Source organism: Oryctolagus cuniculus, chromosome X, assembly GCF_964237555.1.
Source record: "Oryctolagus cuniculus chromosome X, mOryCun1.1, whole genome shotgun sequence".
NCBI lineage: Eukaryota > Metazoa > Chordata > Mammalia > Lagomorpha > Leporidae > Oryctolagus > Oryctolagus cuniculus.
Genome location: NC_091453.1, coordinates 133575024 through 133595183, shown reverse-complemented (window position 1 = coordinate 133595183; position 20160 = coordinate 133575024). Strand labels below are relative to the sequence as shown.

General features: G+C 40.4%; 1 protein-coding gene and 1 pseudogene across 4 annotated transcripts in view; both read left to right on the top strand.

Moving 5' to 3' along the window:
- The window catches only part of F8 (coagulation factor VIII), a 152961-nt gene that overhangs the window by 10510 nt on the left and 122291 nt on the right, over positions 1-20160 (top strand). For all 4 annotated transcript variants that reach the window (XR_001792396.3, XM_070066324.1, NM_001171271.1 and 1 more), the window contains exons 2-3: positions 6283-6404; positions 7719-7841. Coding sequence is in view for 3 of the 4 variants with exons in the window: in XM_070066324.1 (XP_069922425.1) it covers positions 6283-6404; positions 7719-7841 (245 nt within the window). In the remaining variant the exon portion in view is untranslated. The remainder of the gene's footprint in view (positions 1-6282; positions 6405-7718; positions 7842-20160) is intronic.
- Positions 11725-20094, top strand: LOC103345412 (meiotic nuclear division protein 1 homolog pseudogene; annotated as a pseudogene).

Sequence of the window (20160 nt, the reverse complement as noted above, 5' to 3'; positions counted from 1 at the left end):
CAGAAAATACTGATACTGTCTTCTAAGAGTTCCATAGTTTTAGCTGACGTTGAAGACTGATCTATTTTGAATTAATTTTTGTATAGGGAATCCAAGTACATCTTATAGTCTATATATCTTGCAGTGGAACAGTGTTAACGATCTTGAAGTAGAGGCACAGATGTTTAGTAACCCGGTATCTGAACAATTAGCTAACTTATTTATTAACAATAGTCTTGTTAACAATTAATATTGCAATAATTATGGTTAATACACTGTGCTTTATATTGTAGTGTCCATCTTGCATGCAGCCTTAGGTAAAGTGAGTAGTTGGAGTGTAAAATTGAATTGAATGAAGTAAGCCATTTGTTTGTTATCCAGTCTTCTGTTATTATACAGGGAGTCACATGTATTTACCAGGAAAAGTTTGATAGAATTTTTATTTTGATGATACCATTTTATAATCCAGATTGTTCTGATACTGATTAACAGGATAAACTGAATCTGGTCACGTCCTGAAAGCCTGTGCCAAGGTTTGAAACAAACAATTTGGGAAAATCGGTTTTGTATTATCTGTTCCTGCAGCTGCTCAGCTTCTCCTAAGCAAGGGTCAGGGAATAGAATAGGCTTTCCGATTGGTTTTAGATAAAATGTGAAAGAGCAGTTTATGTCAAGGACAGTTGTTGCCAAAAATATTTGGCAGGGTTTGTATATTGAATCACAAAGGAAATACACAAACAAAAAACTCACTAAAATTAGGAAAGAGCAAAATAAGTGAACCGTGGAACATTTTGTCACTTATTGTGAAGATTACCCTGAAACTGAGATAGGCAAATAAATAACATTCCCCTCCTGCAGCTCAGAATAGAACCACACATACTTGGATGGTGCTGATGGTCTTATGTTCCTTTGAATAAGAAATCATGAATCTTGCCTTGAAAAGTATCTTGCTTTCTACAGCCTAGGCCTTTTGTTTCTCTTTCCCACAATGTGTTTTATCTATTGTGTTTTTCGCTCTTCTCTCAGAGGAAGAAAAAGTGTTTCTATCCACTCTTGATCCTAATCTTGCTGTAGAAACCATTTTTATGTCTTATGTGTTCATTTTAGTAAGAAATATTAAAAGTGAAGACACTGTGCTAGTGTATGTCAAAATAACATGGGTGTGAGTCTTATCAGAAACCAATGGAAACTTTGGAGAAGGACATAAGTCTGAGTAGCTGGGAGATAAGACAAATGGACTGCAGAGAGAAGTGTCCTCAATGATATATGCACCACATCATATTATGCCATGACCAGTGCTGTGGAAATTTTTAGAGATGGATGATATTAGACCATGTTTCAATAAGAATTAATGTAACAAGTTGTGTTCCCTAGAAGCAGACTCTGGGATGGAGATAAACGTGCTGGAATTTTACACCCAGAGAAGGTCGGGGTAGACAAGAAGAAGTAGGTTGCAGGGAAGGCTCTGGGACAGCCTTGGCTGACCCCACAGGGAACTCCGGGGCTGGACTGACACTTCCAAGCTAGACCAACATAGCCTGGCCTCAGAGGAGGTCTTCCCTGGGAGGGGACCCAGAATTTTCTGGGATAGGTTGTGGTCTTGTCTGGGAGGAGGGGTCAGGTCATCCCTGGGAGGGAGGTGCTGTGGCCTGCCCTGGGAAGTTGGTGTGGCCCACCCTGAGAGGAGGTGGTGCTGGTCAGCATGAGAGAGACATGGCCCCTGCTGGAGGGAGGCAGTTTTGTGGGGACAGCTGGTGCGTTCCCTGTAGGAACCCCTGTGCAGGCCCTCTCGGCAGCCTCCTCAGCTCCCCATAACAGTAGCTGGTGCCAGAGTACCTCCCTGGGCAGTTCCCCTTATTCTCATGCCACTCCACTTCATGTGCTCCCTGGCATTCAGGGAACAGTTGCACATTCCTGCCACCCAGTCAGACAGCACCACTGCACCTTTGCACGCTTCCCCCTCACCCTCACACATCTCAAGATCATATTCTGGCCTGCTGGTCCTTGCCACAGTTATGTCCCAATGTCCAGGTAGCACCTGGAGCCTCCAGCTCACTCAGAACCTTGGTTTTCTGCTGCAGGGATCTTCTAAACTGCATGGTCAGAGTTGCAGGAAATGGAAGCACAGGCTTCCAAGTTTTGTCACTGGGAATGGCAGGGGGCACAGCACCCTTTGCCTCATTCCTTGGTTCCCAAACTCATTTATTCTTCCTATTGCGGAAACAGAACGATCCTTGAATTGATGCATATGCAGTACCTTGGAGGCTGGACCTCAATCCTCAGAGAACTGCCTTCAAGCTAGAGCTTCGCTTGTGCCTTTACCAGCTTCTGATTGGGATCATGATCCCACTTCTGCATATCCTTTACTGTGCAACAGTCCCCTTGTCAGATATAATGTTGTAAGGGATCCTGCATCAGTGACTCAAATCTTCTGTAAAACCTCAGATGGTAGTGCTGCCTGAAACCTTGCAGGTAGAAAAGGCTAATGCATGCCTGGATTGTGTGTCTCTTTCTGGAAAAATGAAGTGCTGTCATTTCCAGGATGGAAAAATTCCAATGTAGTTATCTCTTTTTTTATTTTTATTTATTTATTTTGACAGGCAGAGTGGACAGTGAGAGAGAGAGACAGAGAGAAAGGTCTTCCTTTGCCGTTGGTTCACCCTCCAATGGGCGCCGCGGCTGGCGCGCTGCGGCCGGCGCACCACGCTGATCCGATGGCAGGAGCCAGGTACTTATCCTGGTCTCCCATGGGGTGCAGGGCCCAAGTACTTGGGCCATCCTCCACTGCACTCCCTGGCCACAGCAGAGAGCTGGCCTGGAAGAGGGACAACCGGGACAGAATCCGGTGCCCCGACCGGGACTAGAACCCGGTGTGCTGGTGCCGCAAGGCGGAGGATTAGCCTAATGAGCCGCGGCGCCAGCTCCAATGTAGTTATCTTGCCACTGAGAGACTGGTTGATTCCCATAATGAATAGTGCTATATGGGTAAGTCAGTATTGGTGTCTGTTGCTGGTGGATTGTACTTTAGTGGCAACAGTAGCTAAATTACTCTAGTCAATGGGAACCCATGCTTTTAGGCCCAAGTGTGAAAAGTAAACATTTGGTTAATTTTCAAAGTAAGGTGCTTAGCTGTGAGTAAACAACTAGCTAGCCTAACAGGTTGCAGACAAGTAGCCTAACAGCTAAGTTACATGCACCTAGAAAGTTCTTAGGCAAACAGGATTCTAGGAGTGGCCAAAACAGCTGAAGCAAACGCCAGAAGATTTTAACTCCATAGTATTCAGCCAGTGAGGAACTGGGTGAGGCACCTGGTGATCACTAATGAACTCTTGCTTTTGGTGCAGTTCTTGAGTCTGAGTCCACTATTTAAATGGATGGGTGAGGCTGTTTCTCACACAAGTACAAATTCTATGGCACTGTATCCACTTAGTTCACACCTTGCCAGCACTAGAATGATCTATGGCATTTTCTGGACCCTTGACCAAACACCAAGCCATATGCTATTCCCTTAGTCTATATAGATGAGGGATCTTCAAAGTGTTCATAGAAAATGCATATTATGAAAAACTATGCAAGATTTTCAAAAGTTTAGGAGGCTAAAATAAACTTAAATTGTAATTCCACTTGTCCATGATCTTTTTGTATTTGAACCTCAAGCTATTTCTCCTTTTACGTGAAGTGGAAAACCAGCAATATTGGCCAAGGTTTGGCCCACTGGGGGAATTTTCTTTTACCACTGTCTACCAAAGCCACCCCCAAGTGGGGCTTTAGTACAACAGCAGTAAATTTTTGGCTGGGACTAGCTTAATCTGTCCCAACCATAAATCAAATTCAGTATTTTTTGTCTTCCCTCTCCCATGAGCCAGTTGTCAGAGATGCCCCACAAGGCCATGGGTTTGATGTGAGGTAGAGGTGGCAATGCAGCAGGTGTAAACTAGCTGGGGCTCTGATGACCTGCTTACACAGCTTGCTGTGCCTTCTGGCCCATGCAGATCCCCATTCATTCCCTGTAAATCAGCTCTCTTTCCTGGAAGAGCTTTCTTATCAGTACTCTGGCCCCTGTCCTCAAGTCAGGACAGAAAATCACGGCCTTCAGTCAGCAGAACTGTTCCCATGGCTTCTCATGTGTCCTGGAAACCCTACAAAAGCGTGGGATGCAGGGCTACACCACAGAAGAGGGAGGTGAGCATCAAGTCAGCTCCATCTTTGCTGCACACAGCTGGCCTCCTTGAGAGACGCCTGCTCAAACAGTGCACAGTTTCAAGGAGTTTTTTCAGTCCATCTGCTGCCAGGACTCAAAAGGGGTGTCCAGATCTTCCTGTGTGACTATGGGTTGGCCATTTCCTACTTGTGCTTCCAACACTTTGCACTTCATGTGAATTGATGCTGAACTCTTAGTTTTAAACAACTCACCATTTTGATATCACTTCTGGATTTTACTGTTCTTAAGAGACAATCCCCTTTATTTCATCAGTTATTCCTTTCTGCCTTGACTTTGACAGCATGTGGGAATCATAGAGGCTCTTTCCCATTGGAAAGGGTTTTCTCTGCTCCCTTATGCATTTTTGTTTTTCACTAAAATAGTAAAAACATAATGTTTCTAGTCCACACTCCTCATTAGAGCTCCAGCAACACAATCCTGGGGACCTGCTGAGTGTTTCCATAGTTTTGGTGGCTTACGATTGGCATCTACATTTTTCATACAAAGCACCATGATTCAGTTTAAGTTTTCAGTATTTCTAGTCACTCTTTTGCCAATTACGTCTGCTCAACTTGTGTGGCAGTGTTTCCATACATTCATAGCTGACAGTTAATTGTCTGAAAGCAAATCAGACAAAAACATTTTTTCAAGCATCGTTGTTCAAGTATTAACAACTTCTGTGCCTCTTTGGGTGATTTTATAATTTTTAAAGTACACGAGAAAAAATTATTCTTTTTCTTCTTCTTGCTCTTTCTTTCAAATAAATAAAGTAAAACTCAATCCAGTTCTCTCAAGGAGACAGCAGGGACCCAGGTACTTAAACTATCACTTATTGCTTCCCAGGGTGCCCATTAGTTGTAGCCTGGATCAAAACTGAAGCCAGATGGAAAGCCAAGACACTCTGGCAAAAAGATCTCTGTGAGTGAGATCCCAGTGGAAAGAACAGGTCTTCAAAGAGGGAGGTGCCTTTCTCTGAAGGGAGGAGAGAACCTCCACTTTGACTATGACCTTGTCTAAACAAGATGAGAGTTGGAGAACTCAAGGGGCTTCCATAGCCTTGGAAACTCATAACTGGTGCATAGGGAGATTACTGATGCCATAAACAGGAGTGTCAATTGGTAAAGTCAACAACAGGAGTCACTGTGCACTTACTCCTCATGTAGGATCTCTGTCCTTAACGTGCTGTACACTGAGGCTTAATGCTATAACGAGTACTCAAACAGTATATTTCACTTTGTGTTTCTATGGGGGTGCAAACGACTGAAATCTTTACTTAATGTACACTAAACTGATCTTCTGTAAAAAAAAAAAAAAAGAAAGAAAGAAAGAAATTATCAATTCCCAACTTGACTCTCACTGGGATTAAACATGACAATAGGTCTGATCTGATTTCATCATCATTTAAAAAAATCATCTATTATTTTTCACTTTATGTTTCTGTGTGGGAGCAAACTGCTGAAATACTTACTTAAGGTATACTAAGCTGATCTTCTGTATATTAAGATAATCGAAAATGAATCTTGATGTGAATGGAAGGGGAGAGGGAGTGGGAAAGAGGAGGGTTGTGGGTGGGAGGGACGGTATGGGGGGGAAGCCATTGTAACACATGAGTCGTACTTTGGAAATTTATATTCATTAAATAAAAGATAAAAAAAAAAGAATAAAAAAAAAAAAAAACTGAAGCCAGAACTCAAACCCAGGGATTCTGATATGGGAATAAGGCATTCCAAGGCATGACTTTAACTGTTGTGACAAATGCGCACCCCTCTCCTTCATTTTTAAAGGAAAATTTCATGGAGTATTGAATTCTCTCAACACTTCACTCTTTCACACTTTCACTCTACTCTCTTCGTGCTTGCCTGGTTTCTGCTCTAAAATTCTTACCTTTGCTCCTCTACAGGGAAAGCGTTCCCCTCTCTCTTCAACTGCTTACAAGACTTTTTTTTTTCCTGAAATTGGAACATATTGTGCGTAGGTATAGTTTTTTGTTTGTTTTAATTTATCTTTCTTGGTATTCTCGGAGCTTCCTGAAGCTGGTATCTGACATTAATTTGGGAATAAGAGCCCACCAAATTTAATGACTTTTTTCTTTCTTCACACAGATCTCCTCCTAGAATGCCAAGATCTTTTCCATTCAACACTTCAGTCATATACAAAAAGACTGTGTTTGTAGAGTTCACGGATCAACTTTTCAACATCGTCAAGCCCAGGCCACCCTGGATGGGTAATGGAAACAGTCTTGAATCTTAATTATGAAACTGAGTGTCTTATTTCCTAGCAAGGATCCCTAATGCTGAAGCTGCATTTAAAGAGGGCAGCTGCTAAAGAGAATGTTGTTTTGACCTCATTTCTGTTCTTCCACCTTCAGAGAAATACAGTGGCTGAAATTTTCTCAGTACTCTGCTTGGTCCTAGATTCATTTTGTTTTCTTTCTATCTTCATTACCTAGGTGATTTTATCCAGTCTGATGGCTTTAAAATATCATGTATATGCTAATAAGTCCCAACTTTATATTTTCAATTCCAACCTTTTCCCTGAATGCCAGCTGCTTACCACCACTTAGATGTTGCTCAGAATTATAACACACAAGTATTCCCACATTCAAGACTTTTTCAATTGGTTCTGCAACCCTTAGCTCATGACTCATCTGCAGCCCATATAAAAGAAGGGAAAGAACTGTATGAAAGAGTTTAGATTTGAAGATACCTATGGAGAGCATTTATGGGGGAAGTTCCCATCATGGCATAGCAGGAAGAGTGGTCTTCCTACCAGGGCTAGGTTATCCCAGCAGAAAAATTCTGTATGGCTCATACCTGCCAGAAGCAGGGACTGAGAGGAGAAATGTAAGTGAATACCTGGAGAAGACATATAAATTCTCTATAAAAGAAGAGCCAGAATTTTGGCATGTGCCACTGCACCCTCCAAGAAAGACCTTGTCATTATGTCTCTTTTTCCACTCACACCCTCTTTCCATTATACCTTAGAGGATCCCCAGGCAATGAGATGAGGAAGATTAGCAGAAGAATGTAGGAAAGCAATGAACCTGTCCAACTCAGCTGGAGGGGAGCAGGCTAATAGACTGGGCTGGACTTAGTACCTAAAAATCATACTGTTTGTTAATACATGACGGTCACTGGAAAAATCTACAATCAGCCAAAGTGGTAGAAGGGAAAATTCCACATAATTCAATTTAAAAATAAAGTTATTTCATTACACTGAATTCTTTACATGCTCAGTGTCTCTGGAATGGGATTTTCGTGATCTGTTTTACTCACTCCTGCATTTCCAAAGTCTACGACAGCTTTTAGAATATAGTAGGGACAAAAATATTATTTGAGTGAATGAATAAGTGAATACACTGAATGAACTACCATGAATCTTCTCAGAACAACTACGAAGCTGAGCTAGTGTTAATAGCAAGAATAACTATTCTTTATCAGTAACCATAGGGGCATGCTTCTCTACTGTGGCTTTGGCCCGGACTTTTGTAATAACAGGCTTCTTGGAGTGACTTTTGGGGAACATCTCATTCTTGCAGGTCTGCTGGGTCCTACCATCTGGGCTGAGGTTCATGACACAGTGGTCATTACACTTAAGAACATGGCTTCTCATCCTGTCAGTCTTCATGCTGTTGGTGTATCTTACTGGAAAGCTTCTGAGGGTGAGTCAAATACCCTCCTATTGTCATCCTAAGGATTACAAGAGGGAAATATGGGTGCTTTGTGATAATGGCTATCTTTGTTCATTTTGTGTTGCTGACAAATGTACTGGAGTTTGGGTGCTCCATAATGAAAGGAGATTTATTTAGTTGACAGTTCTGTGCCCTTCTGTTGAGGGCCTCATGTTAGGTGGCATCACATGGCAGGAGCACATGCAAGACGGAGAGGTCACATGGTGAGAGAGGAAGCAAAATAAGGCAAAAAAATTGGATTCATTTTTATAACAACCTGCTCTGTGCTAACCAGTTCAGTCCCATTACACTGAGGAACAAGCTTCCAATGTGTAAGCTTTAGGAGACAAACCACATCCAAACCATTGCAATGACAAACTTGGAATTATATCCATTATATTCAATATAAGCTTACTGAAGGATAACAATAACAACAGGGACCATCATATATTGATTTCAAGGTCATACAGCTAGTGAATGATGGGATAAGGATTAAAACTAGGCCTAAATAATTCCAGAACTTGTGCTCTGACCCATTATGCTATACTGAAGGATACACACAAATAATGTTGAATTTTGTTCATGTAACTGGAAAGTCCAATGTAATCAACAGGGTGTGGCTGAATCTAAGGATTTAAATGATTCCATATTGGAGTGCCTGGTTTGAGTCCCAGTTCCACTTCTGATCCAGTTCCCTGCTAATGAATGCCATGGGAAGCAACAGGTGATGGCTCAAGTGCTTAGGCCCCTACCACCCATGTGGAAGAACTGAATGGAGTCCCTAGTGCCTGACTTTGGCATGGTACAACTCTGACTGTGCAAATATTTGGGGAGATTCTCTCTCTCTGTTTATTTCTGGCTCTATCTCTTCCAAATAAAATAAAAATGAATAAATAAATAATTTAAAATGATGCCCTCAGCAACATAGTGTTTTCCCACCATCTCGGCTCTATTTTCCTTCTTTTTGGTTTGATTCTCAGGCAAGGTATTCTAGTGTAATGTCAAAGATAGCCACTGGAAGTTCAAGGCTTATCTCATAGTTAGTGTGTAGTAGGAAAGTTCCCAGTGCTTCCTGGTGTTGGGTACTATGGGAGAGTTAGAAAGAGAGAGGCAGCATGAGTATTACCCAATCCACCAGGAAAGGGGTCCTGTCCCACAAAAAGGGGATTTTTTATAAGAGGGAAGAGGTAAGGAAAAGCATATCAGTCATCTGCAAATATAACCTCTACAGGTCTCTGTAACCCGGTCATGGGAAGGGCACAGATTCAGGACCTCAGCATTCACTCTCTCTTCATGTTAGTTTCACCATGTGAAGAAGCTATCTTCAGATATCTACATCTATTCCCAATGACAATGGCCAGGGAGCATGAACTTTCCAGCACTCTCTTGAGAAAGGGTTCTGAGTAGAAGGGGTAAACTGGGAGACCTAGTAACTATGATGAATTACCAAGATTATATTGTTTTGAAGAGGCCAATAGAGTTGCAGTGCTCTAGAGTTGGTTGTTTGAGACATAGTAAAAATTGATTTGGGACAGACTCCCCACCTCTACGAAAAGATCTCCCTAGATTTCCAAATCTCCAAAATCTCTGTTTTACTTAAGTCATACAGACTTCTTTGATACAATGAATGTGGTCTGGAGATTGATGTGGGCAACTTAGATTCCAGAATGGATTCCTACAACTAGTATAGACATTAATAGAAAGCAGAGAAGTATCAGCGATGGTACTTATGGATCTTGAGGAAGTACAATAGATGTTATTAAGCTGGGGTCAGGGAGAGGGATAAGGAGTAAAGGAGAGAAAAAAGACCATATTCATATTCATGCCTTCCAAGTTTGTAGATACTATTTCCAGAGATTCCTAAACCAAGAGAAGTCAATAAAGGGAATCAAGCATAAACTGAAGCAAGCACAGTTACCAATCCAATGTGTAAGCTTTAGGACATAGCCATGTTCTGAGTAAGTCTCCATGTTCTCATTCTTGTGAACTGATTATTCTTTAAAATCTTTTGACAGCCTAACTAAACATTATATCTGTTTCTCAAAGTTACTAGAGTGTAACTATCTCAAGACAGGATCAATGTCTTGTTTGTTGTTTAATTGGCACATAGCATGGTCCCTAGCCTATAGTGAATGCTCAATACAATATCCAGGGTATAGCAGGCAGTAGTCATGTTTCTTCCTAAGGTTACATATATTCCTCACTCCCTATCCTATGGGAATTGTTTCAAATATATGTATTTTTTTTTGACAGGCAGAGTTAGACAGTGAAGAGAGAGAGACAGAGAGAAAGGTGTTCCTTTTCTGTTGGTTCACCCCCCAAGTGGCCACTACGGCAAGTGTGCTGTGGCCAGCGCACTGCGCCAATCTGAAGCCAGGAGCCAGGTGCTTCCTCCTGGTCTCCCATGTGGGTGCAGGGCCCAAGGACCTGGGCCATCCTCCACTGCACTCCCGGGCCATGGCAGAGAGCTGGACTGGAAGAGGAGCAATCGGGATGGAATCCAGCGCCCCAACCAGGACTAGAACCCGGTGTGCCGGCAATGCAGGCAGAGGATTAGCCTAGTGAGCAGCAGCGCCAGCCTCAAATATATGTATTTTAAGTGGAACCTGCCATTTCCTTAAAACCTTACCTTCCCGGCATAGTCATTGGCCTAGGGATGAGCAGTTAATTCAGGTATCTAGCTTCCTTGGCTATAGTGGATTGTCTACAGATGGGCATCTAATCTAAACTGTGCCAATGAGAGAACTTCCACTCTCCAGGATTTTAAAATTCATGAGAAAGGACCTACAATTACCAGGTAATTCTATAATTTGGGGATGAAATCCAGATATGTAACAAATCAAGACTATTGATTCAGAGGTTCTTTGTGGGCCACACACTCTATAAGAGTCTTAAGGGGTGTTGATCCTGTCCTTTGTAGGCATGGAACAATCATAAGGAAAGCTAACTTTCTCTGCTCCTTCAACATCACTGATCCTATGTTGAACTTTTTGGCAAGTAATCAGAGATAGGAAGCCATGACAAATCTAGAGCATCTGAATTTGTATCTTACAGAGTCACATATAATTAAAGGTCAACATTGCTAAAATTTTCCAAAGATTGACAGAGAAATGGTGGCCAACATACTTTTTACCTTTTTCTTTTCTGCTAACTTAAGAGATAAAAGCCTTAAAATTATGAATATGGGGATATAAACATTCCAAAATCCAGCTCAAATTAAACCCATCAAAAAAACTAACACACTGGAAACCTTTTCAGGATCCCCAAATGGTCAAATTACAGTAGAAGTATATTATACAACAAGAAAACACCAGACATGTTTATTGTATGGTAGCCAAGATCCAGATGTGACTATCATGCACTTGAAACGTAATGAGTCCTAATTGAAATATGCTATAAAACAATAGATCCTGAACTCCAAAGACTTCATATATATCAGATCTAGCTAGCTGGGCTGTTCTATCACAGGAAAACTCATACCTAAAAAGAAGTCTCAAAGCTTTCTGAACTGGGTCACTTACACTGGAGTTCTTCAAGGAACAACCACTCAGTCAGGAAAGGTTTGAAGAAAAGGTCCGATCTTGAGACTTCATAGGAAAATCAGAGTATACTGTAATGGAACATGACTCATGGTGGCACATGACCTCCCTCTTGAGTGTGGCCTTGCCAAGGGGTTCATTTGGAGAGCTAGGTTGATTAGGTCCTTTGTTCTGTCTTGTGGAGCCAGGTCAAGATCCCAAAAAAAAAAAAAAAAAAAAAAAAAAAAAAAAAAAAAAAACCAACTCACTATGTCTGCCTTGTTATAGCCAGACAGCATCCTAGAGAGGATATAATCTGACTATCCAGATATTCTTTCACCACCTAATTTCTCAATATGTATGCTACCAGGTAATGAGAGCCACCTAGCAGTGGCACAGGCTGATCTTGTTGAAACAAATAATCTTTTTGGCCACAGCTCCCACTCCAGCTAGCTTTTTATTAACCTCCACAATTCAGGAAGGGAGTAAAGGGGGTAAAATGCTACCTATAATATTATTCATTCAGCCTATAGCATATATACATCAGGAATATTCCAGCAAGTTATCAGTAAATTATTGGATCAGTACAGAATGGTTTAAAAATATGACCCAGCTATATTCTGCTTACCAGAAACTCACTGATCTATAAGGACACACATAAACTGAAAGTGAAAGGATAGTCTGAGACATTCCATGCAAATGGAACCCAAAAGAAAGCAAGAGTAGCCACACTTTTATCAGATAAAATAGACTTAAAATCAAAAGTTGTAAAAAAAGACAAGGAATGTCATCATAAAATGATCAAGGGTTCAATCCAGCAAGAGGCAATACATTCTAAAAATATATGCACCCAATATTGGAGCACCAAAATATATAAAACAAATATTAATAGACTTAAAGGGAGAGAGAGTCCAATACAATAACAGTAGGGCACTTTAACCTCTCACTTTTAAAATGGAGGCTGAGAGGAAATCAACAAGTAAAGAGCAGATTCAAATTCAATTGAATCTAACAGATATTTACAGAATATTTGATACAACAATTGCAGAATACACAATCTTCTAGCAAAATATGTAACATTCTCCAGGGCAGGTCATATGGCAGGTCATAAGAAAAGTATCAAAAATTTTTAAAGAATAGAAAATTATATCAAATACCTTTTCTGACCTCAATGCAATAAATCCATAATGAAAGCTACCCACATACATAGAAAATAAACAACTTACTCCTGAACAATCAATTGATCCAGAAAAAAATTAAGAAGGAAAATTTAAAATTTCTTGAAATGGTTGGAAATGGAAATACAACAAACCAAAACCTATGAGATGTAGGATAAGCAATACTAACAGGAAGTTTATAACAATCAATGATTATGTAAAAAAGAAGAAAGATCTCAAATAAACAACTTATCACTGCACCTTAAGGACTTAGAAAAATGAGAACAAATCAAACCCTACCGTAGTAGAAAAAGGGAAGTAATAAAACTCAGAGAAGAAACAAATAAATATGCATTTAAAAAACTATATCAAAAAATCAATAAAATGAAGAGCTGGTTCATTGAAAAGATAAGCAAAATTGGCAAGTCCTGAGCTAGACTTAAAAAAAGAGAGGCCGGTGCCGCGGCTCACTAGGCTAATCCTTCACCTGCGGCGCTGGCACCCTTGGTTCTAGTCCCGGTTGGGGCGCCGGATTCTGTCCTGGTTGCTCCTCTTCCAGTCCAGCTCTCTGCTGTGGCCAGGAAGTGCAGTGGAGGATGGCCCAAGTGCTTGGGCCCTGCACCCACATGGGAGACCAGGATAAGCACCTGGCTCCTGGCTTCAGATCGGCGCAGCGCGCCGGCTGTAGCAGCCATCTGGGGGGTGAACCAACGGAAAAGGAAGACCTTTCTCTCTGTCTCTCTCTCTCACTGTCTGACTCTGCCTGTCAAGAGAGAGAGAGAGAGAGAAGATTTAAAGAGATAAAAAAGGGAGAATTATAACGGAACCCATAGAAGTAAAAAGGATTATTACAAGTTATTATGAGCAAGTATGGGGCAACAAATCAAGTATAGGGCAACAAATTTGATAACCTAGAAAAATGGACAAATCTCTGAACACATATACTTTATCAAGACTGAATCATGAGGAAATAGAATATCTTAACAGACCAATAATGAGTTGCAAAATTGAAGCATTAATAAAAACCTCCAATCACAGAAAATTCAAGGATCAGATGATCTTACTGCTGAATTCTACCAGATATTTAAAGAAGAATAAGGGACAGGTATCTGGCACTGTGGTTAAGATGCCACTTGGGATGCCCACATCCCACGTCAGAGTACCTGGGTTTGAATCCTGGCTTTGCTTCTGAATCCAGTTTCCTGTAAATTACCACCCTGGGATGCAGAGGTGATAGCTAAGTACTTGGATCCCTTCCACTTACAGGAGAAACCCAAATAGAATTTGAATTTCTTGGCCTGGCCCAGCCCTGTGGGTATTTGAGGAGTGAACCAGTGGATGGAAGATTTCTGTCTGTGTATCTCTGATTATATCTCTTCCTTTCAAATAAATTAAAAACAAAACAAAATAGTAAAAAAAAAAAAAAGGAAGAACTAAGATTAATTCTTCTTAAATTATTCCAAAAAATAGGAGAGGAAGGAATTCTTCCAAATTCAATGAGGACAGCATTACCTTGATACCCAAACCAGACAAAGAAACAACAAAAAGAAAACTACAGGCTAATAGCCTCAATGAACAGACTTTCAAAAACTCAACAAAATACTATAAAACCGAATCCAGGCCGGCGCCGCGGCTCACTAGGCTAATCCTCCGCCTTGCGGCGCCGGCACACCGGGTTCTAGTCCCGGTCGGGGCGCCGGATTCTGTCCCGGTTGCCCCTCTTCCAGGCCAGCCCTCTGCTGTGGCCAGGGAGTGCAGTGGAGGATGGCCCAGGTACTTGGGCCCTGCACCCCATGGGAGACCAGGAAAAGCACCTGGCTCCTGCCATCGGATCAGCGCGGTGCGCCGGCCGCAGCGCGCCGGCCACGGCGGCCATTGGAGGGTGAACCAACGGCAAAGGAAGACCTTTCTCTCTGTCTCTCTCTCTCACTGTCCACTCTGCCTGTCAAAAAAAAAAAAAAAAAAAAACCGAATCCAAAAAATCCTTAAAAAGATAATTGACCATGATCAAGTGGGATTTATCCAAGGGATGCAAGGATGGTTCAACACACAGAAACCAATAAATATGACACATCATATCAACAGGATAAAGAACAAAATCATATTATCACTCAATAGATGCAGAAAATAATTTGATATGAAAGATCTCTGTGAGTGAGATGCCAGTGGAAAGAATGGGCATTCAAAGAAGGAGGTACCTTTCTCTGAAGGGAGGAGAGAACTTGCACTTTGATTATGGCCTTGTCTAAATAAGATCGGAGTTGGTGAACTCAAGAGGCTTCCATAGCCTTGGCAACCCATGACAAGAGCCTAGGGTGATTACTGATGCCATAAACAAGAGTGTCAATTGTTAAGTCAACAACAGGAGTCACTGTGCACTTACTCCCCATGTAGGATCTCTGTCCTTAATGTGTTGTACTATGTGAATTACAGTAAAACTACTACTCAAACAGTACTCTATACTTTGTGTTTCTGTGTGGGTGCAGTCAGTTGAAATCTTTACTTAGTATACACTAAGTTGATCTTCTGTATATAAAGATAATTGAAAATGAAGAATGAAGAATGGGATGGGAGAGGGAGTAAGAGATGGGATGGTTTGTGGATGGGAGGGTGGTTATGGGTGGAAAACCACTATAATCCAAAAGATGTACTTATGAAATTTGCATTTATTAACTAAAAGGTTTTTTAAAAAAGAAAATACATTTGATAAAATCTAATGTCCCTTCATGATAAAATCACTGAACAGGTTTGGCATAGAGAGAACATACGTCAACCTAATGAAGACTATACATAACAAGACGACAGCCAACATCATATTGAATTGGGAAAAGCTGAAGGCTTTTTAAGACAAGGATGCCCACTTTTGCCACTTTTATTTAACATAGAATGGGAAGTCCTAGCCAGAGCCATTTAGATAAGAGAAATAAATAAGGGGCCGGCACTGTGGCATTGTGGGTAAAGCCTCCACCTGCAGTGCCAGCATCCCATATGGGTGCCGGTTCAAGTCCCAGCTGCTCCACTTCTGATCCATCTCTCTGCTATGGCCAAAGATGGACCAAGTCATTGGGCCCCTACACCCATGTGGGAGACCCGGAAGAAGATTCTGGCTCCTAGCTTTGGATCGGCTCAGCTCCGGCTATTGTGGCCATCTGGAGGAGTGAACCAGTGGGTAGAACTCTCTCGCTCTCGCTCTCGCTCTCTCTCACTGTAACTCTGCCTTTCAAATAAATGAAGTAAATCTTAAAAAAAGAAAGAAAGAAAAGTCATACAAATGAGGAAGGAGGAGCCCAAATTATCACTATTTGCAAATGACATGATCTTATATATATAAAAAATTCCAAAGACTGCAGCCAAGATATCTGTAACTGATAAACAAATTCCTCAAAGTTGCAGGATACAAGATTGACATACAAAAATCAGTAGCCTTGTTATACACCAATAGTAAATTGTCTAAAAAATAAATCCAAAAGGCAATCTTATTTCCAATAGCTACCCAGAAAATATCTAGGAATAAATTTAAACCAAAGAAGAGAAAGATTTCCACAATGAAAACTATAAAAAAACTCATGAGAGAAATTGAAGAGTACACAAAGAGATGGAAAGACATCCCATGTATGTGGATTGGAAAAATCATTATCATTAGAATGTGCATACTACCAAAAACAATTTATAGATTCAGTGCCCTCTCCATCAAAATATTAATGACATTTTCACAAAATTATAAAAACACTAGTAAAATGTGTACAGAATCTCAAAAGACCACAAATAGCCAAAGCAATCTTGAGCAAAAAGGACATAGCAGGAGCCATTACACTACCTGACTTTAAAATGTACTATAAATCTGTAGTAACTAAAGCAGCATGGTATTGACATAAAAACAAACATATAGACCAATGGAATAGAATAGACACCCTAGAAGTAAACTGACACATCTACAACCAAACTGATCTATGACAAATTTGCTAAAAACATACATTGGAAAAGGATAGTTTTTTCAATAAATTGTGCTGGCAAAATTGTATATCCACAGAATGCAGAATAATTAACCTAGACCCCTATCTCAGAATGAATTAAAGATCTAAATGTAAGACATTTAGGGGCAGGCATTGTGGCCCTTGGCTCCTGGCTTCAGATTGGCTCAGCTCTGGCTGTTGCAGCCATTTGGGGAGTGAACCAGCAAATGGAAGACCTCTTACTCGGTGTCTCCCTCTCTCTGTCTGTAACTCTTCCTCTCAAATAAATAAAACAAATCTTTAAAAAAAAGTCTGCCTCACAAAGGAAACAATCAACAGAGTGAAGAGACAACATACAGAATGGGAGAAAATACTTGCAAGTTATACATCTGACAAGGAATTAATAACCAGAATATATAAGAAACTCAAGCAATTCAATAGCACAACAACCATATAATCCAATTTAAAAATGGTCAATACAGGGACTGGTGCTGTGGCATAGTGTGTAACATCGCTGCCTGAAGTGCCAGCATCTTATATGGGTGCTGATTTGAGTCCCAGCTGCTCCACTTCTGATCTAGCTCTCTGTTATGGTCTGGGAAAGCAGTAGAAGATGGCCCAGGTCCTTGGGCCCCTGCACCCACATGGGAGACCCAGAAGAAGCTCCTGGCTCCTGGATTTGGATAGGCACAGCTCCAGTTGTTGTGGCTATTTGTGCAGTGAACCAGCAGATGAAAGATATTTCACCTCTCTCTTGCTCTCTCTCTCTACCTCTGTCTTTCAGATGAATTAATAAATCTTTTAAAAAATGGTCAGTACATTTATTTATTTATTTAATTTATTTAATTTATTTATTTATTTATTTTGACAGGCAGAGTGGACAGTGAGAGAGAGAGACAGAGAGAAAGGTCTTCCTTTGCCGTTGGTTCACCCTCCAATGGCCGCCGCTGCTGATCCGATGGCAGGAGCCAGGAGCCAGGTGCTTTTCCTGGTCTCCCATGGGGTGCAGGGCCCAAGCACCTGGGCCATCCTCCACTGCACTCCCTGGCCACAGCAGAGGGCTGGCCTGGAAGAGGGGCAACCGGGACAGAATCCGGTGCCCCAACCGGGACTAGAACCCGGTGTGTCGGCGCTGCAAGGCGGAGGATTAGCCTAGTGAGCCGCGGCGCCGGCCTATGGTCAGTACATTTAAGTAGATATTTCCCAAAGGAAAACCTACAAATGGCCAATAAGTGCATGAAAAAATGTTCAACATCATTAATCATCAAGGAAATACAAATCAAAACTTCAATGAGATATCATCTTGCCCCAGTTAGACTAAAGTTTGATAACCAAAGTTATCAAAAAGATGAAAGATATAAGTATTGGTAAGAATATGGAGAAAAAGAACCTTGTATATTGTCAATGGGAATGTAAATTAGTATAGCTGTTGTGGAAAGCAGTATGGAGTTTCCTCAAAAACTAAAAGTAGAACTACCATATGGCCCAGCAATTCCACTGCTGGGTATATATACAAGGGAAATTAAATCTGTCAAAGAGACATCTGCACGATTCACAATAGCCAAGAAAGGGAAACAATTCATGTCCATCCATTGATCACTGGATCAAGAAAATGTGGTATAAACACAATGGAATATTACTCATGAAATTTTGTCATTTTTAGCAACATGGATGGAATTAGAGGTTATTATGTTAAGTGAAATAATTCAAGCACACAAACAAGAATCCCATTATTTCACTTATTTGTGGATCCTAAAGAATAAAAGGTGACCTGACAGAAGGTAAAAGTACAAGAGGCTGGGCAGGGAAAAGAGAGGGAGATATCAGATAAGGTTGATTAACAGGTCCTAAGTTATAATTACATAAGAGTAAGATGTTCTAGAGGTCTATTGCACAGTAGGGCAATGATAGATAATATATATTTCTCTATAAAAAAGAAAAAAATGGAAAGGATTTTGAATGTTTTCATCAAAAAGAAATGTTAAATGTTGGAAAAGAGAGATATTTTTACCTTGATTGGACATTATGCAGTGTGTACAAGTATCAAAACATTACATGATAGCCCATAAATAGGTAGACTTTTTATGTATTGCTTAAAAATAATTTTTTACATTTCAAAAAAAGAAAAAAATGAGTTTTTTTCCTTACTGATTTTAGAGGCACTTTATATAGTCTGAATATAAATCTTTTGGCAGATGTAAATATTTGTGTGTTTTCTTCCAGTAATTTATGACTTGAATTTTCACTGTCAATGATATATATTTTTAATAAACAGAAATTCTTAGTTAATGAAGCACAATTTATCAATTTTAAAAATCAGTTGTCCATTTTTACTTTCTAGCACTATAATTTCTTAACATACAAAATACAAAGTATTTTTAGAAAAAGTACTACTTTTTAACATTCTTTACACAACAACAGTCTGAGTCTGTGGCATGTTAATGCAGTCGAGAGGCAAAACATACTAAATTTTGCAAATTCTACCTCCCATAAAAAGTCTTTCAGAAAAGGACCTTACGTGTTATTATAAAAATACCAACCTCTTGTGGGATTAGAGAACCATGAGAGCATACTAACTGCACTGGTGGCTTGGGAGTGTTCTGTGCTGCTAGTTCCCAAGACTGGCATCCGGATGATCGAATTAATTCTCCTCAAAGATTGGTGAGCATAGTGAAGTCTGAGGTAGACTTTGATACCTTAAATTTTGTGAATATTATTCATATATTCTTATCTACTTAGTCTCTTGATTTTTGAAAAGATTTCACCTGCAGTAAAATATTATAGATACAAAATATAAATGCATGTCTGAAAGAGAATTCTCTTAAATAAATATATAGTATGCAGGTAGATGAAGCAGAAAACTATGAGGTTTCTCAGCTGAAAGGAATATTTGAATAACCATTGAAATGGGAATCTTAAAGTAACAGGAAAGTGGCTAAAAACTCTCTTAGAGTGCCAAACAGGGAAACTAAAAACTCCTTTGTGGTGCTGGCCCTGTCACCTGAAGCTCAGCCGCCCACCCCATGTCAAAAAATAAAAGGACTGAGTGTAGAAGAAAACAGAACCTTCAAGATTGAAATATTTTTGGAGACAAAAGATATGTTTCTACTAAAAGATATGGACAAGGTTGCTCACAAACAAGAAGGCATTACTGCTATGTCAGTAAAAGAAGTCCTCCGAAGTTTAGTTGATGATGGTATGCTTGTGCGAGGGTTGGAATGTCTAATTGGGCTTTTCCCAATGAAGCTATGCATGACAAGGAAATCTAAGTTGGAGGTTATGGAATCTCAGTTGTCTGAGGGAAACCAGAAGCATGCAAACCTACAGAAAAACATTTAGAAAGCTAAAACTGGCTGACATGAGATGGAAGAACAAACCATGATAGCCAAAGAAAAGGGGGGGGGGGACAAAGCGGGTGGAAATAGAAAAATACTAAGAATGTGACCCACAAGTTGTAGAAGAAATACATCAAGCAAATAAAGAAGCTGCTAACAGGTGGATTGGTAACATGTTTGCAATAAAATCTTGAGCCAAAAGAAAATCTGTATTGAAAGAAAATAAAATTGATAAAAATTTTGGAATCCCAGAAGTCTGTATCTTATGTAGAATCTATTAGTGACAATAAGCTTGATATGTTTGAGTGTGTAATGGGACTAGAAAGGACACTTTTATCCTTTCTTGC